The sequence below is a fragment of the Taudactylus pleione genome, unplaced genomic scaffold (genome assembly GCF_031769625.1).
Source record: "Taudactylus pleione unplaced genomic scaffold, aTauple2 ptg000110l, whole genome shotgun sequence".
Taxonomy (NCBI): Eukaryota; Metazoa; Chordata; class Amphibia; order Anura; family Myobatrachidae; genus Taudactylus; species Taudactylus pleione.
Genome location: NW_028284512.1, coordinates 403,357 through 427,590, shown reverse-complemented (window position 1 = coordinate 427,590; position 24,234 = coordinate 403,357). Strand labels below are relative to the sequence as shown.

Below are 24,234 nucleotides of genomic sequence, written 5' to 3'. Positions count from 1 at the left end.
TAGGGGGCAAAAAGACCTGTTTCGACCTTGCTCCAGACAAAAAGTGCACTGTTTGGAATCGAACCTATGACCCCAGAGTTGTGAGACTGCATTGCTAACCTCTGTGCCACAGTGCAGCTATACTGCTATAAAAATAATTGCTGACCTTACTGGCAGCATGCTCTATAAATGGCATGATACATGATACAGCACTTTTCATATTCAGAAAATGGTATAAAGAAAAACAACAGGTAGCTGAAGTACACTATTGATTTATGGATCAATAACAGCTCTTACTGTGACCTTATTTCATTCAGTTTGTAGAAAGAATTTTTTTTTTTCATAACACGAAAAAGTATTTAGAGGTTGTTAACCTGGATGTATTTCCTCCTGCATTGTTGTAGAATTGATCTGCTCACAGCACAACATATAACACTTTTAAGATAAAACATGGCTGAGATCGCATATCTAATCTGTAAATAGGCCAGTTTTGTATAACATGTGGAGTCATAGTGCCCCCCAGTGTTCATAGTGTATATTACACAGAGTGAACAATCTGCATGGTAATGTCACTTAGACCAGTGGTTGCCAAACTTTCTTGACTCACAGCACCCTATAGCAGAAGTTCCCAAACTAAGTCCTCAAGGCTCCCCAACAGTTCAGGTTTTAGAGATATCCATGATTGAGCACAGGTGGTTAAATCAAATTGACTGAGGTACTAATTATGTCACCTGTGCTAAACCATGGATCTCTCTAAAACCTGAACTGTTGGGGAGCCTTGAGGACCGCGTTTGGGAACCTCTGCCCTAGAGTATTAGCGGTTTTTTTCATGGCCAAAATGTTATTATTGAAATTCAGAAAATAAATATTAAATGAAATATATTGTGCTTACTTATCATCCTTAGGGTAAGTTATGTGGTTGTGGACAGGGCTGTGCTTCTGTTTGACCACATATTTTATGATTGGCAGCCACCAGAACTGGATTTTGCCTATCACATTGACAATAAATAATTTGATTCTGTCCTGGACCACCAAACCGTGGCACCCAGTTTGGGAACCACTGACTGAACTCTCTACAGAGTTGATTACAAAGCAGCAGAACAGCACAATTAATTGGAGCAAAAGCATAGTTAATAGAAACAGCATACAGTAGTGCTTGTTCTGCAATGTTTCTAGTTAAGCTTATACATATTAACCTGGTTGCCTTGCTCAAACTTAAGTTGGGTACACACTGGAGCGAAGTGGTGGCCAACATACCGTATCCGCGGTACACATCAGAACGATGTCATGAAGGACAGAACGATCCCACTTCCATCCTTCATTACCTTGCACGGTGCCGCATGCGATATCATCCAGTTGGCCGTACTGCATGGCCGACGGGAAGATATCGCTAATGACCACGGGAGCGCGCAGATTGCCCTACACACACTGAACAATCCGGACGATATGTTGTTTCAATCCGGCCGGAAACTACCTATTGAGCCGATATCACTCCAGTGTGTACCCAGTTTCTCTGTAGCTGCTAAATGGGTGTTTTTGGGTGACAACTGTTTATCGACAATGCAAGTGCGCGCAAGAGAATGGTTTCATAGGCGTGTCAGGATGTGTCGTGAATGTGTAGCCACAGTTACTATTCTGAATAATTCATATGCATCATGGATGCTACATTCAGAGGGATCTGCTACATCTACGGTAGTATGGGGTAGGTCAAGTGCCGATGATAGTGATGACGGCTGCTCTTACAAACACAGCAGAGGGGGTTGTGCATTAGCATACCGTTCACCAGGGCCGTAACTAGGGTGGTGCAGCTGGTGCTGCCGCACAGAGCGCAGATGCCCCGTGGGCGGAGCTGACCGCCACCATCGTTATCTGTAAGTGCCAAAACTGCCTAACGCCCGCTGCATTGCATATTAGTAGCAGTGCGCCTAGCTTCTTCACTGCTGGGTGCACCACTATTAAAATACATTGGAGCGAGCAGTGACTGTCTTCTGCACTTTGTCTCCCGCAGTGTCTGCAGGGAGTGACATCATGACGTTAAATCTCTCCAGCAGAGGAGCCACGTACCGTCAGACTGGTAGCCAGAGGAAGGTAAGTGATGCGGGCTGGAAGAGACACCAACACTGGGCTGGGGCTAGAAGAGACGCTGGGGCTGGATGTGCCACTGGGGGCTGGAACTGGAAGTGACAGTGGGGACTGGGCTGGAATGAATGAAATCATGAGTTAATAGGGGCATAGGGAGGGGATTGGGGAAGTGATCATTTGTGGCATAATGTGTAAAGGGCATTACTGTGTGGAATAATGTGTAAGGGGCATTACTGTGTGGCATGATGTGTAAGGGGCATTACTGTGGCATAATATGTATAAGGGCACTACTAATGTGTGGCATAATGTGTTTAAGGGCACTAGTAATGTGTGGTATAATATATAAGGGGCACAACTCTATGGCATAATGTGTATAAGAGGCTCTATTTTATGGTGTAATGAGAATAAGGGACACTACTGTGCGGTGTCATGTGAATAAGGTTGCACTACTGTATGGCTAATTTGAACTGGGGGTACTATTGTGAGACCACGCCCCTTTCCCACAAGACCATGCCCCTTTTTTGGGTGCGAGCTGTCCCTTTTAAAATATGGGGAGGGGAGGCAACAATGCTCTTTCTGGCACAGGCCATCAAAATGTCTAGTTACGGCTCTGCCGTTAACAAAGCCCCAGTCCCCACATTGCCACATGCAGTCCTGCCATTACACAAGTACATGCCTGGACAGATCCCTGAGAGGCCCACAACAGCAAAACACATTATCTCCTGAAATACTCTGTATCACTGTGAGAATCTTAATGATCTGATTGGCTAAATGGTGTTCTGTCCACCACTGAACTGAAAACTTGGTGCCCAAAGATGTGCAGAAGATGAAGAATTATAACACTAAGGTGCATAAAAAGGTGCATTAATCTTTGTCAAGTACATATTAAAACATGTCAGGATGCAATGAAACCAGATGCAGGCTGTTACCCCTACAAATAAGATGCTCTATTCTGCTGGTTTATTTAGCCTTTCCACATCTCTGTGCTGGCTTACACACAGCCAATATCTTCTGTTCCATATCATTTACTAGTCAGCTTTTACTGTTTAATATTTACCATTTCTCTGTACATTTCTACACAGCCAATAAGTAAACAATTCACATCAGTCTAAAAATGACTAAAATCTCTATAACTCTCTCACACTAAGGGGCCTATTCATCATCACTAAATTTCTACAAAAACAAGTGAAAATCTTAAATTTCACCGACTTTTGTAAAAATTAAGTGCCAGGGTAATTCATCATTCATGTAACGCAGGAGAAATCCCTGATATCTCCTGGTTACAATTGTCCCCCGATAGTTTGCACAGTCCCCATACTATAGTAATGGGATGTGGTAATTATGAATTTCATCAAGTTCTAAAAAAGCATATTTTTCGGATCTCGACAGTGATACTGTACACCACCCTGAGATGGCGTACAGTATCCGATACAGCAGAGGCATCTGAAAAGATCCCTCCCTGCTGTGTTCTCAACCTGCCTGACGCCCCCTCCCAGATCCCAGAGTTCTCCTCCACTGAGCTGGGGTGGGAGACAACACAGCAACGGCAGCGGGGGACTGGCACCGCGGGTGTGTAATATCTCAGCGGGAGTCACAGACTCCTGCGGCGGCTGCAGCTCTGCGGCAGTGGGGGGGTCAGGGGACACCATCAGTGGGGTTGGCTGGGAGGTGCACCGGAGCGAGTGGGGGAGGGGGGCTGGACTCCTCCGGCTTCTCCCCTGCTGCTTCGCTGTCTCTTCGCAGCCTGTCTTCAAGACAGGCTGCAAAGAGACAGTGAAGCAGGAGAAATGTCCTCTTTTTCCAAAAAGCTGTCTCGGTAAAAGGAGCAGCTTTTCGGAAGTGATTAGTAGAGGAGGCATGATGAATGCCTCCAATACAAGGATTGAATTGAACTCCCAGCGACAGGGGATACTTTTCCATTCATGAATCGAATAGACAGAACAGCCCTATTTGTCTTTTTTTTACATTTGAAAAAGGATGTGTTTACATTATTTTAGTCTCATTTAAATGTAATAAAGGGCTTTTGGAGCAGTTTTCATTAAAAACCACCTCCATGCAGTGGCGGCTCCAGAGGTGGGGCTGCAGCACAGTCCAAAATTCAAATAGGTGAGTCACACCAACTGTCAGTGAGTCCTGGCTTGCGATGTTTGGCAGCGTTTGGGGTGGCAGTTGATGAGGCTCCCCTATTTGAATTTTGGACTGCACTGCAGCCCCACCTCTGGAGCCTTCACTGAGTCTCTAAGCCCTTCAATTTGCTTATTTTTAGTAAGCATATCACATTCCCCATACTTGAAATGGGATATGTAATCTGCTCAGATTTACTAAAAATGAATAAAAAAAAAATACTGGGGAAAGCCCTGTGGTAATAAGGCAGAGCAGAGCTGGGGGGTTGGCCCGTGTGATCAGCTTTGTGTATCTAAACAGACCACAAAAAAAGGGATCAGTGATCAGTGCTCCGGTGAGGTCCTCTGGGACTTTGGTCAGTGGGTCTCCGGGCTCCTGCACTGTGATCCCGGATCAGCTTCTCTATATCGGCATCTCAGTATACAGTATAGAGCAGCACATGCGCGGTCACACTCTCTGGCTATTTTTTGCGACAAATGCCCTGAAAACTGTGTGGAGAAGATTCATAGGGACAGAGCTTTCTCTCAAGCTCTGTCCCTTTACGCAATATGTGATACATTCTTGTGATTAAACATTATTTAAAATAACTCAAATCTTTGGGAGACATGACGACGTATCTTTGGGAGGTTTCATGACAACATTTGTATATTATTTTCCTAATTGTCCTGATTACACCATAATCCTGATTATCCAAGGGGGCATTTACAATACTGCCTCCCCATTGATGCTCTGGTCATCCGTGCTCTGCAAGTACAAATTGAAGGTAAAGTATTGGGCAGGGGAGGGGCTTGCATATTTACCTGCTTTGTGCTTTGTTTTGCAGTTACTTGCAACCGCTTTCTTGCTTTTGTTCTGACACATTTTAATAAACACATTGCATTGCAGACTTTTACAACCTTCGAGATGCAAGACCATCAGCAGAGTGGGATGAACTTCAAGAATCAGGCATTTCAATGCAGACAGCACATAATTGGTTGTGGAAGTGGACCAATCAGTGTCCATTGTACTATCCTAACAGCAACTGAATTACTCCCTGTGTTCTATGATGCACTAGTCCTCAACCAACCATAGGAGTGGAAAGAAAGAGGGTGAGGCAGGGTGTTTTTTTTGTTTGTTTTTTTGTTTTGTTTTTTAAACATAAGGTAGAAGGTTTGTGTAGCTGTATTTGTAAGACAGTAGAACTAATTATTCTATTCAACAAAGTTACTGATATAAAAATTGTGTTTGTGCCTCGTAATTAGATCTGCTGGTCAATTGAGAGATACAACATCATATTCCCATGCTAGCTTTGCAGGACATTACATTTCAAGGACCATTGAAGACTTCTCACAATCACATAATTTATTAAAAACTCACTTGTATCCTCCATCTGAAATGGCTGCCTCTCTGTGTACAAAGTTCTGATTGCTGCCACCCAATAAATGGTCAAAGGAGTTTGAACTGAACCACGTGTTCACCACGGCGACTTCTGAGTGACCTGAAGCAAAGAAACACAATTTTAATGGAAACAAATCAAACACTCCCAAGGCTGCACTCCCAGCTAGGAAAGTAATTTCCTAAAGTGACCTCTCCACAGACAAAGCCCCAGTGGCTGCTACATTCAGCCATTTCTCCTGGGGTTCTTCGGTTCTGTAGGTGGAGCTGTGTTAATGGCTCTTGACTGTGGCTTGCGAGTCACCATCCACCATGACTGGAGGCATCGGTCACATACCCCTCGTTATGGTTCTGGCCACAGAGCTCATCAAACTGTGAGAAGACACGACAACAGCAGTGACAACTGGATTTACAGGATCCGGCAGCTGTATTTTAGTAGATCTTCAAAACATCCTTGGCTCACTGTCACCACTCTGTGATTTCACTCTACCGTCAAACATTTTGTAACTGTTTTATAATTTTAAGAAAATGATTATGTGGTAGATCGGATGCAGAGCTGATCTAAAAAGCAGCTGTCTCTAGCTGCCTTCTGATTGCTAGCTATTGCATGAAAAATACAATACAAAATTGCACACAGTTAAGGTGCATACACACTGGACGATTAAAGTGGACAACTAAACGATAACGATATCGTTGTCGTTCACTTTATCGTCCATTTTTTTACCTAAATGATGAACGATAACGATGAACGACGAACGATGCGCGTTCCCGCAGGTCGTTCGTCTTTATCGTTATTCGGGCAGACATGCAGGCCAACCTGACGATATTGTCAGGTTGCTGCATGTTGGTGAATGGGGGAAGAGAGCCCGGCACTGAACGATATCGTTAATGATATCGTTCAGCGGGTGTGCTCAATGTCATGAACGACATTGAGCACACCCTGCCAGGGACACACTAGACGATATCGCTCAGGGAGCATATCATCTAGTGTGTATGCTCCTTTAGACGCATTTGCACTCTGATCATACGCAGAAGAAGTCAACTTATGTATTGTTCAGTCAAATGTATCTCAAAATGTAAACTGAAAAAAAGTGGTTTTGTGTGGAAAGTTCCCTGGTGTCAGGTGAATATTTAGTGAATCCATTCTTCTGGCCTAAGTGAATCTAAGGAGGTTTGTAATAGTCCAATCAGAGGCTGTCGTGGCAAGTCAATAGAAGCTTACCACGGACAGTATGAATGACAGCTCCCTTATATTGGCTGTCACAAAAGGGTTGACTCCATCCAACGGCAGACATCAAGAGATAAAGAGTTCCAGATAAGAAGATGCCACAAATAAAGAAAGATGCTGCAATTAAGTTAAGGACTGGCTGGTGAAGCACCACAGGAGAAAAAGAGCTATATCACTTTTTTCCCTGTGTTTGACAGTCTAACACTTGGAGCAGGACAGTGCCCGGACAAGGTAGGTCCCTCTGTGTTTATCGGGCACTTTGCCCGCGGCCACCAGATTGCGAGACACTAAGCTAATGATCCACTAAATAGTTGTGCACTGGGCCTATGGCACACTTTATTGCCTGGCACTGGCCTTGGCCTCCAGTTTCATTCCTGATCTCAGCACTGTGGCTCCAGATCTCACTCAGACAGTAGATTGGTACCCTACAGAATTCAGGCTCTAGCCTGGAGTGTCCTAGGAGTTATGGTCAGCAGTGGCGTAACTAGGGTATTTGGAGCCCAGGGCAAATTTGAAAATGGAGCCCCCCCCAAACACGATATGTGCGCACGCCAAAAAATGGGCGTGGTCACTTAAAAATGGGGCGTGTCAACATGACACACCCCTTTATTTTTGCGCTGAACATTCCTATCCATATGCACCTTAACTCCAGTAGTACCCCTTATACAGTACCCCCAGTATGCAGTTGTGGTCCCTCCTATGCAGGCCCATAGTAGTGCCCCTTATACAGTATCCCCAGTAGTGGTCCCCCTTATACAGCCCCCAATTAGTTCCCCTTACTCAGTGCCCCCAGTAGTGGTCCCCCCAAATGCAGTGCCCTATGCAGTGTTCCCCCTTATGCAGTGCCCCCAGTAGCAGTCCCCACAATGCAGTGCACCCAGTAGTGGTATTCCCTTATGCAGTGCCCTTTATATAGTGCCCCCAGTAGTAGTCCCCCCCGTATGCAGTGCCCTTTATATAGTGCCCCCAGCAGTAGTCCCCCCCATGCAGATTTTCCAGTAGTGGTCCCCCTTATGCAGACACCCAGTAGTGATCCCCCCTATCTAGTGCCCTCTGTAGTGGTCCCCGCAGTGCCCCTAGCAATAAGCCCCTTATATAGTGCCTCCAGCAGTAGTCCCCCCCCTCCCATGCAGTGCCCCCAGTAGTGGTGATGCAGGCTCCCAGTAGTGACCCCCCCCTATCCAGTGGTCCCTGTAGTGGTCCTTCCTGTTATTGCCCCCAGTTGTGGTCCCCCCAGTGCAGTGCCCCTAGCAGTAGGCCCCTTTTATAATGCCCCCAGTAGTAGTTCCCCCCCCCCAAGTAGTGGTCCCCAGCAGAGGTTCCCCCTCCCGATTAAGTGCCCCCTGTAATAGCCCCCCCCCAGTAGAGGTCCTCCCAATAATGGTGCCCCCAGTAATAGCCCCCCCAGTAGAGGTCCTCCTAATAATGGTGCCCCCAGTAATAGCCCCCCCCCCAGTAGAGGTCCTCCTAATAATGGTGCCCCCAGTAATAGCCCCCCCCAGTAGAGGTCCTCCTAATAATGGTGCCCCCAGTAATAGCCCCTTCCACCAGTAGAGGTCCTCCCAATAATGGTGCACCCAGTAATAGCCCCCCCCAGTAGAGGTCCTCCTAATAATGGTGCCCCCAGTAGTAGCCACCACCCCCCCATTGTGCCCACACCCCAGTAGAGATCCCCCCAGTGGTAGCCACCCCCGTTGTGCTGACAGGTATTTAAAAATACATATATAAAAACTTACTTACCTGAATCCACGCTGCTGCTGCTGTTGCTCCTCCAGTCCGCGATGCCGCTCCCACCGCCGCCGCCCGCCAGTCCTCCCGGGCTGGCGCGCTCAGCATAATGGGACAGACGTCATGACGTCTGTCCCATTACCCACTGCAGGAGCCGGACTGAAGTCCGGCTCTTGCAGTGGGTGCTGCAGCAGTCAATGAGAGTCTATCTGACTCTCATTGGCTGCTGTTTGACACACGGATCGCCGCCAGCACTGGCGGCGATGCGTGTGTTATGCACAGCCTGAGCCCGCCTCCTGGCGCTATTGGGCAAGCGCTCAGGGGGAGGGAACGGGCTCAGGTGTGCAGCACAGGACCGGCGCTGGAAGCCTAGCGCCGGTCCTGTGTAAATGTGTAGCGCTGACCGCACTCATTGCGGTCGGCGCTACACTGGCTAACTAGGGCGGGCGGGCCGGTACCGTGGCCGGCGGCGCCCCCCCACGCCGCCGGTTCCACGGCGCCCAGGGCAAGCAGCCTGCTCGCCCTGCCCTAGTTACGCCACTGATGGTTAGGCATTAGGCCCATGGGACAGTTCAGGTATTAGGTATCTCACCCTTTAGGTCATGTTCCCTCCATTATATTTGCACCAGGTGTGAATACTTATGACTTATAATAGCCTAGAAATACTACATGACTGTTAGTAGTAAAGGCTGTAGTTATATTACTCTATTTGTACATAACATGATAATGTAATGAAGTGTTCAATACACAGAGAGAATGTGTCCTGATCATTATTACCGGTAATAAATGCAAAAGTTGCATCTTCCATATAAATTGTTATTAATTACAAACTCTCCTGAATCTGAAACTGCCCCCCCCCCCCAAAAAAAAATCATACCCAATATGTTAAAACCATTTTCAACTAATTTTTTTTTCACCCAAAATTTGCGCGGTTGTTTTTCCAAAAAATGGGACTAATTTATCATTAGGGGGGTGTCCAAAGAGTTCTGAAAGAAATCCCCACATTTTTAGCCAAAAATAGGGATTTAAATTTTTTTTTCTCCTGGTCTGGGATGAAGAAAACTTTTCTCCAGTTTTTTTTCTCCATTTTCGCCTGTTTGCCATTTTCATTTATTTTTGCAGAAATTTAGCAGTCTTTTTTTTTTTTTTAAAGAAAACGTCCATTTTCGACGCTAATTGAATACGGCCCATAGGAGAAAGTAAGACTGGTATGAGTGGGCACAGCAACATGTGATTGCAGCGATAATGGACATAATAAAGCCTTGTTATCACTCTAACCACACACCACTCGAGATGGAGACAGAAGGGATGATGTATCAAATTGTGAAAAGAGTGAAGTGGACCCATGGTGAAATTGACCACAGCAACCAATTAGCTTCAAGTAGCATTCATCAAGTACATTTTATAAAATGATAGTCAGAAACTGATTGGAAATGAATGAGCAACTTCTCCACTGGTCCAATCTTCCACTCTTTTCACTGCTTGATACATTACCCCTAGAGTTGGGGCCCCAGCACTAGGCTAGTTGTTATTTTGTTAGGCAGGCCCCAATGCACAAGGGCAATTCATGATAAAATCCCCCAGCACAAGGCCACATTAGGGCTGCAACTTGATTTTTGTTTTAAAAAAATTCAGCCCCGTCTATTTGAACCAATTATCGATCGGTCATTGCATTTTACTAGAGAGCCATTCAGTCTATAGTAATGGAGCTTAGGAAGAAATGTAACATTTTTACATATTATATATATATATATATATATATATATACACATAAATAATAAAACATTGGTGGAAAACTATGTACTGCATGCTAAAGGACTTGGCTATGATGAGACTGCCGTTACCACTTCTCTTTCCAGAGAATTGTGGGCCTTACCTTCCTCTATAATTCTCTTGAGGTCAGGACCAGGAACTTCAATTTCATCCACCCTATTGGTGCTCTGCACTTTGTAAATGTGTCGGTCGTCATTTACATCCACTTGACTGACACCAATTTCTAAGAAAGAGAATTATGCTTACTTTTATGAATGTTACAAATATTGAGTGTGCCCAACCAAGTCATTCATATTCCCAATCTGGTTTCATTTATAGTATGCACTAACCAATGTTCTTGTGATGGATGAAGAGGTCATCTCTCTCATCAGACAGAAGCTGGACAAGGTTAGAAGCCATTTTCTCCACTGTCTGAATGATTGTCATAGGTCCTTTGATAATCTAAGGCAAAAAAGAAAAAATAGGTCTAGTCTCCAGTGTTTCTCGGCCCCAGTTCTTAGGACCACTAACCGTTCACATTTTCCAAATCACCTAGCATGTGTACAGGTGTATTACCAACTGTCACATTTTAAAGATCCACACGTGATCTGGAAAACATGAGCTGCTTGGGGTCCTGAGGACCGAGTTTGCATCAAATTGTACATTTTGTTTTGTCAGCTGAAAGTATTTTAGTTCTAATTTCAATGTCTTAATTGAAGTAATAATTAGAGATGTGCGGTTTGGTTTTACTCGGATATGTTTGGATCTCAAAAACGGCATCATACTGGCTATCCATCTGTCACGTGTTTCGGATAGCCAATAAGAGAAATCCGAACTTGTGATAATTTGGTGATAAGAATCGAATAAAACTGAACCCGCACATCTCTAGTTATAATGGCAAGGGGAGATTTATGTAAAATCAATTTGTGCAGCTTTCTGAAACTGCCACACATTGCTGGTGGTCTTCACCTCAAAGCCGCTGAATTTACAATTCAGAAATTTAGAGGGTGATACTTAAACCACTGGCGATGAGCAACGGTTTTTAAATGGCAAAACCACCAGAGGGTTAGGTAAAATTGCTAGGAATAAAAAATGCAACAAAACTCCAGAAGAATCACCACAGAAAAACTATCTGGCCAATGTGCACATGAGGCAGTACGATACGCTTATTATTAGGGAAATCAGTAAGTATTGATTATGGAAGCAAAAATCATTAATAATTATCTTATGGGGCAGCACTAATGTATTCTATATTAATATACTATTAATAAACTAGTGTAATGAACCCAGCATATGTAGAGTCGCCTCAGCGCCCCGCCCCCCTCCACCTCCCCCACAAACACTCACACATTGCTCCGCCCCCCTATTTCTGGCTATTTTGTGAATAAAAAAAGACGGTGGCGATTTTAAAAGTTGTGTTTTGTAAAACGGGAAGTTTTGAAAACAGTACGATTTGCTAAAGGTCACTCTGATGGAAACTTCCCAGCAGACTGACCTTTAGCAAATTGTACGGTTTTCAAACCACCTGAACGAAAACAGTTTAATAAATCTCCCCCATAATTTTGGCCAATTGTTGTTTTAATTGTTGTCATACATTGGTAAATGGGTTTAAACAGCATCCACACGGTCCCAAAAAAAACAGTATATACCGGATTAACTTCAGACCACATGTCTGGGTCATTTTGTTCAAGAAGTTCTCCTGTGACGTAAACAAAATGGTGACTCAGTTCTTCTAACGTCTCACTGCTGTTGTTTAAATCCATGTCAGCCACTTCTTTCAGAAACCGGATGACACCAAGAACATCTACAGAGTCTACAGGATGTTCCTCTATCTCCAACCCCTTCTCAAAGGCCTGTAGGCACGTCACAACCTCCGATGGACTAAGCTGGTTGAATCCAATAGCAAGAGGGTTGTCAGAAATCTACAACAAAATCGAACATATAATTTGCATATTATTATTTATTAATATTATTATTATTATTATTATTATATAAAAAGCTAAATATGATGTTATCTTGCAAAATATGGTTGTGATGATTGCAATTATACATGGTTATATGTTGTTACTTTGAAAATATAGGACCCTCATACAAGGGAAGATGTTTACCTTTTTCAGATAGATAAAGTAGAGAAGTCAACCAATTAGCTCCAAGCTATCATTCAAGCACAGTCTACATTACCGAAGCTGATCGGATGCTGCAATTAGCGTCTAAGCACAAACGTAAAATGTTCTCGGGAAAAACTTTGCCTTTTGCTACCTACTGTATGCAGAGTTGGCTGCAAACGTGAGATGTGACCCAACTGTGCACAGTTAGCAAATGCTCCTACCTCCCCCTGCAAATAGCGGGAGCAGATGCACCGGGAATATGACAAGTGGCTTCACTTGTGAGAGTATAAAACATGGGCAAAAACACAATGGCTGGAAAGTGTACATAAGTACCCAAATTGCATGGAGCCCATTAAAAGAAAAGACAAATATAAAAATGTTGTACATCTGTTAAAGTCCACACTAGTAAACATATCAGCAACATTACCCTTCCCAAAATGAATCTGAATCATGCTTTATCTGCCACTTCAGTCAGGCAGTTGCAGTTTGTGACTGCACTGGCTACACTGTGACTGGCAGTGACTTCCCATTGGAAGCGCTACCTGCCAGTCCCACACAGTACAGGCAGTCCCAGTGGGAGATGTTTTCTCATGCAGGAGGAGCCGCTGCTGGATAAAAGCTAAACAATTCTGAATAGTCCTTACTATATAATTATGCTAAAGAAAACTGTTGTAGATTGAATATTGTGTTCAGATTGTAGACGAAAGTATGTAAAGCTTAAATACACTACATGGCCAAAAGTATATGGACACCCCTTCTAATAATTTGACCATTTCAGCCACACCCATTGCTAACAAGAGTATGCATACATCCATGCAATCTCCATAGTCAAACATTAGAAAAGGGTCACACTGCACAGTCCAACACAGTTTAGAATTTTCTTGGTTTTATGCAATCTACTGAAGCCATTGTTGTATATTACTGTTCTATACTGGGGCATTCATGTTCTTTTGTATCTTGCAATTTCATCCATAACCAGCATTTCATCCAGGACAGTGATCGCAAATAAACGCTATAATGTGTATTTTACCCATAAATGAGGACCGGGGACTCACTTTTTCAAAATGGGTGGGTCCCCTGGGAAGCGCTCTGCTGCCGGACAATTTCTGGCTCCTGGTTACATTATTGATGTCTCCCCTGGCCCGGCTGCAGGGAAGACATCAAAAAGGAGGTAGGGTCAGCTGTTACACACCCCTTGATGCTGCAGTTTACTCAGCAGTCAATGGACTGCCCCGGCGTGAAGAAGACTGCAGCCCCCCCTATCCCGGCATGAAGACGACTGCGGACCACCCCTCCTCCCCCGGCATGAAAAAGACTGCAGACTGCCCCCCTTCCACCAGCGTGAAGACTGTGGCCCTCCCCCGGCATAAAGAAGACTGCGGCCCGGCCACGGCTTGAAGACAACACCCTAAAGCAGGTAGCGCTGTGGGGGGCTTGGTGTGGTGTGGGCTGGGGGGGGGGGATGAGTACCGCTGGCTGGTCTGCTGCTGTCCAGCTAGAAGTGCCTGCTTTCTGAGAACAGCACAGCCATGGCCATTAATTCAGTCAGTTTCTGGAAGTAGAGAACAGCAGTGCACCTGGCCCCAGCAGTCCCCAGCATTCTGCCTCTAATCCCTGCCTCCCCTCCACCTCTGATACCTGGTAGCAACCAGCCCCTATCCCTGCTTACTCGTCCCCAGCTCCCCTCCACCTCATCCTGTCAGTGGCTGTTCTCCCCCTCTAACACCCAGTGGCACCCAGCCCCTTCTCCTGTCAATGCCTACCGCTCCACCTCTTCCTGTCTGCAGCTCCTCTCTCCCTCTAATACCCGGTGGCACCCAGACCCTTCTCCTTTCCCTGCCTACTCCTCCTGTCCCTAGCTACCCCTCTCCTCCTCCTGTACATGGCTTTCCTCCACATCTAATACCTGGCATTCAGCCTCTTCTGTCCCTGCCTACTCCTCCTGTCCCCAGCTCTCCTCACCTATAATCTCTAACTCCCCGAATTCTTCTGTTTCCAGCTCCCCACCTCCTACTCATGTTCCCGGCTCCCCACCTCCTACTCCTGTTCCCGACTCCCCACCTCATACAACTGTCTCCAGCTTCCTGCCTCCTACTCCTCCTCTCCCCAACTCCGCCTCCCACATATTAAGATGATGAGGAGCCATAAGGACCTGCAGCATGAGCGCAGTCGCCCCCCATCTAGCTCACGCAGAATAAAAGGACAGAAGAGTATACAGCTAGAAGCATATAATTATTTGAACATTTCTGTTTCGAAAGGTAAGAGAACAAAATCTTTTTAGTATGTTTTTAAAATGTATCTATCAGTTCGTGGATTTTCAAAAAATTATGCAGAAACTACAGTTTCTGCATACTTTTATGTGTCACCATTATGTAAGTACAGTCTAATGCACAAGATTTTACAGAAGACTGCAGTCCCCATTATTGTCAAAACTGATGATATTGGGGGTATGGTGGCATGTGGGTGGTCTGAGGGGTATATGGGAAGCTCTAAAGCATAAATTATAATGGGACCTAGAAATGGTTAGGTAGGACCCAATTTTTTTTTTAAGTGGTGGGTCCCTGGGACCCACATATTTTGCTGCTCAGCGCGATCACTGCAGGAGCTTCTCCACAGATACAGAGTAGCATTATCAAATCATATAGTTATTAACTTCAATTAGGCTGGTACTCTGCTTTGAATCTCTTGTATTCTCCTCAGGCCTGTGATTTGCTGTTTGGATTCAGTTTCCATTTTAAAAATCTCATTGGATTTTTGAATCTTGTTTCAAAACTTTACCTGGCTTCCACAAAAAACTCCACCTTCATTTACTTGTGCTGGCCTTAGGCCTCTGATCTAATTCTTGATTAATTAAAACATTCTATAGGGTTGTATAGTTTACTAGCTGAAGTACCTTGCGGTGCCCGGGTTTCAATCTTCAAGTTAAGTTTTATTATGTGATGTCATCCAAATCCAACCAGTGGAAGGCCCAGAACAGGGTCCCTGGGTCTAAGTTCTGCCCGGTGCACTCCGCCTTGAGGTCCGATCAGGACCCCAACCCCTCCTTAGGCATCCCAGACCAATTGCCACTCCTCTGTGAAGTGTTATTCCAAATCCATCCAGCGGAAGGCCCAGAGCAGTCTCACCGGGTCAAAGTTCTGCCCAGCGTACACCAACGGGAGGTGTGACTGGGACCTCAACCCCCTAGTATGTCTTATGGGATCCAATGTTACCACTCTGTGAAGTTTTTGTCCAAATCCATCCAATGGAAGACTCAGAACAGGCTCCCCGAGTAATAGTTCTGCCCAGCATATACCAACGGGAGGTCCGGCCGGGCCCCTAATCCCCCTAAAGCATGGCTAGGATCCAACTGGAATACCTCACGTTGGTTTTTTGGTGTAGGGGTGTCCGAATGCATAACCAGACATACAAACAAGCAAACAGACCAATACATTTTATATACAAGATTTGTCGCTCTGTCACTTTGTTACTATGCGGTCTAATAGCTTACTTTGTTGATACTAAATAAACTATATAAGATTTGGCAGCTTTACCTTGAGAGCTGTGGAAGATATTCACCAACAAACAAACAACAAACTTCTTTTGCTGTATGTACAGTATAGATTAAACTTCTATCCTGTCATCCACAGCTATGCCACCATGTTTCATAGATGTGCTATATATATTTTTTACACTGCCATGTGTTTGTGCAGCTGTTCTGCTGCTTACTTTAGCCAGCCACCTCGCTACAGCTTTTGGCCAATATTGGTGAAAACTATATTATGACATGTAAAGTGGTCAAAATTGACTGAAAATGACCAGATATTAATGTTATTAATAATACTGTAGGAACAAAAACAGGTCCAAATTTCATGACTGTAGCTATTTTTGTACATTTTTAAAGAAATCCAAAAACATTTGAGAGTAATTTTGCAAAATTTAAAAACACGATGAAAATTTAGAACCAAAACACATTGATCTGCTGACATCTCTAAATAATGTTTGTAAAGTATGAATCCATTATGCCACATGCTGTTAGAAATTTATTTGTACCTCCTCCTCTTAAAGGTTTCCCTTCACTTGAATTATTTGTACAAGGGTTTGTTACTAAGCATTGGTTCTAAAACCTAGCACTTCCAATCGTGTTAATGCCAAAATTTAAAAGGGCAATGATTTTACTAACAAAATAATCCTAGTAAAATCATTGCCCTTTTCAATTCCAGGCATAAACACAACCGAAAGCACTGGGTTTTAGAACCGGACTCTTCGTAAATAAACCCCACAGTCCTCAAATTTCATATTTACCCTTACTTTTATACTCCTATATTTTCTTATTATACTCTTGTGTTCTGTAAACCTACTTTTCTTCTAGTTTGTCCTACATACAGGGCCGGATTAAGGGGGGGGCGACAGGGGCGGTCGTCCAGGGGCCCCCACACACAGAGGGCCCCCACCACTAGCTCACGCTGACGGAGCAACTTCCCCTGCTGCAGCAGTGCTGCTATCATGGCCGAAGTGGGGTCGGAACCAATACAGTAAACCCTGCCCACATGATCCGCGAATTGCGGGACTAAGGCACGAGGGGGTGGAGCCTAATGAAGGGAACAGCAGCAGCATAAAATGTAAGTGAATGTGTACTGTTTTATTGTTTATATATGTGTATGTATGTGTTTATGTGTATACATGTTGTGTATATATGTGTATGTATGTGTTTGTGTTTATGTGTATGTATGTGTTTATGTGTATGTATGTATGTATGTGTTTGTGTTTATGTGTTTTTGTGTATATATATTGTTTATATATGTGTTTTTGTGTATATATATATATATATATATATATATATGCATGTGTTTATGTGTATATACAGTATGTGTATGTGGACCCTGTTCCCGGATGGGAGCTGAGCTGCCGCTGATCTGTGTTCTGAATGCAGCAGCACAGTCAGCGCTGCTGCATAGAGCGCAGAGCGGCTCCCGAGTCCCCTCATCAGCATCACGTGACACATCATGTCCGTGACGCTGATCACTGATGACGGACTTTAGGAGCCGCTCTGTGCTCTATGCAGCAACGCTGACTGTGCTGCTGTATTCACAACACAGAGCCAGAAGGTAAGTAATCAGGAGAGGTAGGGGTAGGCTTCGTGTGGAGGGGGAGGGGGGGTAGGCTCCATGTGGCTTGGTGGGCCGACAACAGCAGAGTAAGCGCCTACCCGTCAGGGTAAGCGCCTAACCCTAACCGTCGGGGTAAGTGCCTAACCCTGACAAAAAAAACAACAACATGTGTCGACCATTTGACAGTCGACCTAATGACCATGTCGACCTTCAGTACCTGTCGACCTTCAGTACCTGTCGACCTTGTTACTAGTCAACCTTTAGTGTGTCGACCGTCAGTCCCTGTCGACCTATTGTCTGTCTATCTTCCATTGTCTACCCAAACATTGTCTATCTAGACCAGGGGTCTTCAACCTTGGCCCTCCAGCTGCTGTGGAACTATAAATCCCAGCATGCACTGCCATAGTTTTAGCATGCTGTTATATCAAAAAGGTGGCAGTGCATGCTGGGATGTGTCGTTCCACAGCAGATGGAGGGCCAAGGTTGAAGACCCCTGATCTAGACAATGTAGCTCTAATGACCAGATACCATAATATTTATATCAATATTTTGTTAAATCATTTTAACAGAACTGAAGAAACCACAGAATAAAACTCACCACTACAACCACCCCCCCCAATTGTCCCAATTTTGTCAGGACAGTCCAGCTTTTCAGGCACTGTCCCATCATCCCGTGAATGGATTCCGCGTTTATGCACGCGGTGTCCATTTAGTTCCCCGAGAGGCAAGGTGCAGGGAAGGAATATTAGAAAGTTGGGTTGTTGGGTTGTGATGCTTGCCAAAAAAACATTGGAACTCACCAAAGTACGATTTGCCATCATGTTGACTATGTCAGAAAATGTTCGATCTCGATTCATTGTTTCGATATATTTCAATTTCTGATAGACCTCTGAAAATAATACAAAATCAATAATAGTACAAATAACATTAAAGGGTACCACATTTCTTATTTAAAGAGATTTATGAACTGCCTATATCATCTAAACTTATAGCGGCCTATTTATCAAGTACTTAAAAACCCTATCACTGGTGATTGAGAAAGGGCTATTCACTATTCACCAAAGGCTATCAGTGGTGGTGGCTGTAGGCAAGATATAATTTGCTGGAAGAAGGTTTAATCACTTATTCGATACACAAAACAAACACACTTTTTCTATGATTTTATTCTATATTTCACCTTACCTTCTGAACACTACATTTTAAATATATATAAATAAAAGTTAATTTTTATATTACTACAGAGAAGAAAACTTGAAGGAGCAGTCCTGAGCTACTCAGTGCACTGAATCAAAATCTTGTCTTTTTTCTTGTGGTGAAAGATTCACCAGTGTTAAGGGTCGGAATGGCCCAGAGGTGTACTGGGGAAATCCCCGGTGGGCCCCACTCACTTCCTCTAGGGGTGGAGCAGGATCATGGATGAACTTAGGTGCTAGAGGGTTTATGTATCAAGCAGTGAAAAGCATGGAGAAGTGGACCAGTGGAGAAGTTGCCCATAGCAACCAATCTGCTTTGAGGTAGCATTTATCAAGTGCAGTCTATAAAATAATAGGAAGGAGCTGATTGATTGCGATGGGCAACTTCTCCACTGGTCCACTTCTCCACGCTTTTCCCTGCTTGATACATAAACCCCTTTGTTTATATCTATGAAACTACACCAAGATTAGCCCTCCTGCCAATCAAAGTAGGTGGTCCTGACACACGTCCTTTGCATGTCCTCTGTAATGATTGGCCAAGTCTCTCTGGATCCACTACATTTCCTGGTGGACCCTTCATGCCTTAGTCCGACACAGCCAGTGTTATCCTTCTTCAGTGTGCCACGGCTCTGGGGAAATTGGCCTCCAATGATGGAACAGGCTTTGCAGGCAGTGATACCAGCAGCACAAACTGAGGTGGCCTTAGATATGTTTTCCTCATATGACAGCACAAGACTGGGAGAACTGTATAGAAGCTGGCACTGGACACGAGCTGATCAGAAGAATAGAACTTTAATGATAACAAGAATGGTTGGAGGAAACAGTGGTATAAGCACACAACCAGTCTTGGTAATACGTAGTAATATTCCACTAGACAGATGCTTGAACCGATCCGTGAATGATTCTTGGAGACTGAAGACTGTATGCTGAAGCATTGGGTTGAGCTCAGGTAAAAGACAGAGGCCCTCATTCAGAGGCGGTCGCAAGAAGCGATTGCTCTCTCTGAATGAGGGCAGCCGCTTCTTTTTTTTAGTGCGGCCTCCTGGTTGCTAGCTAAGCTGTGGATTACCACCCACAGCTTAGCGACCGACCAGGGTGATGGTCGCGATGGTCTTGACCATCAGTGCTTGCGATGAGACCCTAAGGTTGGATCTCGGCAGCCCCAAGCCCCAGGGAGCTTCCTGATCAAGCAGGAACCTCCCCACTGACATCACTGTTGATGTCAGTGCGGCCGCCCACAAAATGCCTCCATTTGTGAAAACCACCACCCCGCCCCACCTACAAAATGGGCCTAGCTGTCGACCAACAACGACAGCCGGCCCTTTTGTAGTGAGCTCCGGAGGGCCTTAACATTGACCTGGTTGCGAGCGCTCAGCGCTTGCGACCGGGTCTGAATGTGGTCCAGAGTTCTAGGAGCAAAGTGCTGAGCTATGCTCAGTAATTAGCAAGAGTTCTTGGAGCCAGGTGCTGAACTGTGCTCAGTAAATAGCAAAAGTTCTTGGAGCACGGTGCTGAGCTATGCTCAGTAAATAGCAAAAGTTCTTAGCGCTAGTAAGTGTACTGAGTTAGGAACAAACGTAGATCTGGCAGGAGCCAAAAGGAAACCTTTAGGAGACGATGCACAGACACTGACTGAGTGTCCAGGAAGGTTTATAATATATACCCTGTGCCTGCTGATGGTTGACCACACACTAACAGCTGATCCCAGGAGTGAACAGGATTTGGCAATTGCAGGAACACATGATCAAACCAAGATGGTCGCGTCCATGGACCGGAGAAGCCCTCATGGATACAGCGGAGCAGCGCCACAGCAGGTGAGTGAGAACCACTGGGTAGCAGGACTGGACGCTAGACTGTCTGGCAGTGTTAGATGGTTCCATGTGGCAGATGCCGCTCACAGTTGCGAGGAGAGTGGGCATGCCGGAGAGTGCACCTGAATTTAGATATGTGGAGCGCAGCTGACCGGGACCTCTGTTGCAGCCTGACTATCCTGGTCCTGACACAATGATAGCTGTTCCATTTGCCAAGGGGTACAAGTACTGGTGGTGCTTTTTCATTGATATATTATCTTAAATTTTTGGGCCATAGTGATAGATAGTCCCCTTAGTGCAGGGGTTCAAAAACTTGCACCCTAACAAACTGACTGAGGTTCTTATTAAGTCACCTGTGCTTAAGCATGGATATCTTGAAAACCTGGACTGTTTGCCTTGAGGGCCAAGTTTGGGAACAACTGCCTAAAGCTGGGTACACATGTAAAGATTTTCTGTCCAACACCATCCAACTAGTTGATTGGTTGGAATGAAAATCTGGTAACGCATGGGAGTAACTGATGATCAGCAATTTGCTCCTAAATGCCAGAAGACAGATGAAAATGGTCGTCAGACAAGTTTGTAAATGTTTGCTCTAAACAATTTGTTCAAACAACAGTTTTTGTCCATTTTCCGGCGTTTGGGAGCCAACTGCTGATTGTCATTTGCTTTCATCCCTTATCAGATTTTCATTCCAACCAATCAACTAGTTGGATGGTTGGACAGAAAATCTTTACGTGTGTACCCAGCTTTAGTGTCTTCCCATCCTGAATGAAGGAGCCTGGGGGGAAGATGCTGATGGAAATTAATGTGGGGAGGGGGAGACAGTACTCATCCCCTCCAGATGGACCTGCAATTCACAACATTATGCTCCTCCTCATCCCTGCCATTTCAATAGGAAGTGTGTGGCATTGAGTAGGTAAGTATGCAAGCATAGAAAACACAGTGCTACTCACTGCAGTATATAGACGATATAGGAGCAATATAAGAGAATACTACATATCCCGATAAGGTATCCCATACTTTACATTAAAACTTATTAGAAGTCGCTGAGAAGTTTTGTGACCATTTATAGAGTGTAGAAGAGTGTTAAGCTGGGTACACTACACACTAGGTCGACTTGACAACTGACTGGCCGTCGCGGTGACAGAGCGGTGAATTCAGGTAAGTATACACCCTTGCCGATGGACCACTCAATATGTCGTTGCAATGTCAAGGGCATTTGAATTCGCATTTGAATCGCCCCCACACACGTACATATCTGCAGATATATCGGCCATCGGCAGTGCTGCACAGCCGACGAGATATGTCTGTGAACGACGCGGTTCACAGACATATTGGGAGTACACACCAGCTGACGCAAAGTGATAAATCGGCCGTTTGATTGATCGGCCTATATATCACCCAGCGTGTACCCAGCATGAGCTTGATTTCTCTAATGTATGTAATAATTTACACTAGTGAGCAATTATTCCTTGTACTGCAACACACATTTCTTTCTAATGCAAATTGAAGACCTGACATTAGAAATGTACCCTGTATAAGGGATGTCATGAGAACTACAGTAATTATATATACATTATTTCAAAGATATTATACATATATTGCCATCACTTGTATATTATAAATAATTAATGCATAAACTGAGTACAGCTCTTTCCAGGTTTCACTATACCCCAGCTTATTTAAAAAAAATTTTATTAAGGATCAACACTCCTAAAAAGTAGTAGAACTATAGGGTTCCATGTTCAGGGTCCCTTTCAGTTTCTGAGGAATCACTATAATCTCCTTTTCTGTGGCATGACACTATGAAGAAGTTACATCGCTTCATGATCATTGCAGTGCATCTGGTAGGCAAAGCTGATTGGATAGAAACATTTGGCACTTGTCATGTAAAACATGTTTAGTACATTCTAGCACGCTCTTAGCTCTCGTGCTTCTAGCACACACTGGTCTGTATCTCAGCAGTTTGTTGCATCAGCTGAGTGTGCTAGAAGCACCAGAGCGGAGAGCGCCCCCCACCCGACAGGAAAGAGGAACTGTACAGGTTGTGACAGATGCAGGGTGCTAGAACAAACCAGGCTTGCCTACCCTCCCGATTTGGCCAGGAGCCTCCCGATTTTCGGGTGCCGCTCCCGGCTCCCCGGGATGGCAGGCAAGCCTCCCGCAAGCCACCATTCCTCCCTACCCCCCTGCAGAGTTACTAGGGAAACCCCCACAGCAGGAGGCACGGTGACGCGATTCGCGCTGAATCGCGTCATCGTGGCCCCGCCCCGCTTTACAATGCCATTTACTCCGGAATTGTGATGAGGGGGCGGAGCCACGATGACGCGATCTCGCGGCCACACCCCCGGCCCGCACTGGCCACGCCCCCGCAACGGCGTTATAGTGCGGCCACGCCCCCCGCTGTGAGCTCACATTCAGCCCCCTCCCGGAAGGAGGGAGCTGAATGTCGGCAAGTATGGAATGAACACTACATGTTTCAAATTTCAGTAACCATTGTTTAGTCCGCACTAAACACAGACCGCACGCTGCTAAGAAAGGCAGTACTTTAAGCTAGCACTGGTCAATGAATTAATTTTTTAACACCCAGTAATCAAAGTGGTTTAAATGGCATCAAAAATGCATTTTATGCAGGTTGTCATTTTACCTTGTGTGTAGTAGCAAACAAAAGGTAATTCAGCTGAGCAACGCGTGTAGTTCATCTCGCCATCACTGTTTTGCAGAAATTGACATTTTTCAGAATGGCCTAAAGAAAGCAAAACAAAAATATAATAATAAAAAAATTGTGAGTAAGATGACAAGAAAAAAAACGAATTAAAATCTGCTCAAAACAGTGAGCGCAACATGAGGGACTTTATCACAAGCAGGGTGTCACTGTACAGCACAATCCAAATACAGTTATCAGTACAAAAGCTTCCCAAATAGCTGCAAGTACTGTAGACAACAATGATAAATGAAAGCCATTATAAAATATTAATTTGATCCAAAGTACATCAGTGTTTGGTAACATATTATTGATTGATTTAACTATCAAGCAGGTTATGGGCCTGTTTCAGAAGTGCATGCAATTCTAAACAATGGCAATATTCATGCAGTTAAGTGATTATTTGCCATTGCGCATGCGGGAAAAGTGCTGAAAACCCTTACGGCGCAATGCGTTACATATAGTGTATGCACAAAGTCAGTGGCGTCCCTCCCTGCGGTGTCACCTGGTGCAGGGAGGGATGCTTTGCGTAGTCTTAAAGGGGGCGTGGCCTCGTGGGCAGGGGGCGGATACACACAGGAAAGGGGCGTGGCCTTGCGGCCCAGAGCCCCGTGGTTACTGTAATTAAGTGCAGACAGTGGGGAAGTAGGGTGCCGAAGGTGCGGAGTGACAACCCTACCTACAGTTATTGTTTTGACTGGAGACAGGGCTTCTACTTTTCCCATACTTACTGACATATGAAGTCTGCTCTCCGGGAGAAGACTCCATCCCAGAGGCGTATTAAGAGAGAAGGGGTAGGGCTGAGACATCTAACGCCGGACCTCAGAAAGGTAAGTATTAGATAATATGGGTGCAGGGTGTGCGGTGCGTACCGCACACCCTGCACCCATTATAGATACGCCCCTGCTTGAACCCTAGATGCAGGTGGGCAGTGATGGGGTGGGGCCAGACTATTGAGTCGTTAGACCCTGCACCCTAAAATGCTGGGAATCACGGACATTTGAATATGGGGCGGAGCCAAATGACAAAATTATCATAGAAAAGCCTCATTAAGTCCCGCC

General features: G+C 45.0%; 1 protein-coding gene across 6 annotated transcripts in view; it reads right to left on the bottom strand.

The window, feature by feature from the left end:
• Positions 1-24,234, bottom strand: part of ADGRD2 (adhesion G protein-coupled receptor D2) — a 374,363-nt gene that overhangs the window by 256,477 nt on the left and 93,652 nt on the right. For all 6 annotated transcript variants that reach the window (XM_088471096.1, XM_088471093.1, XM_088471092.1 and 3 more), the window contains exons 7-12: positions 23,117-23,215; positions 18,266-18,354; positions 11,917-12,189; positions 10,618-10,729; positions 10,392-10,511; positions 5,542-5,662 (exon numbers count right to left, since the gene is read on the bottom strand). In XM_088471096.1, the coding sequence (XP_088327222.1) occupies positions 5,542-5,662; positions 10,392-10,511; positions 10,618-10,729; positions 11,917-12,189; positions 18,266-18,354; positions 23,117-23,215 (814 nt within the window). The remainder of the gene's footprint in view (positions 1-5,541; positions 5,663-10,391; positions 10,512-10,617; positions 10,730-11,916; positions 12,190-18,265; positions 18,355-23,116; positions 23,216-24,234) is intronic.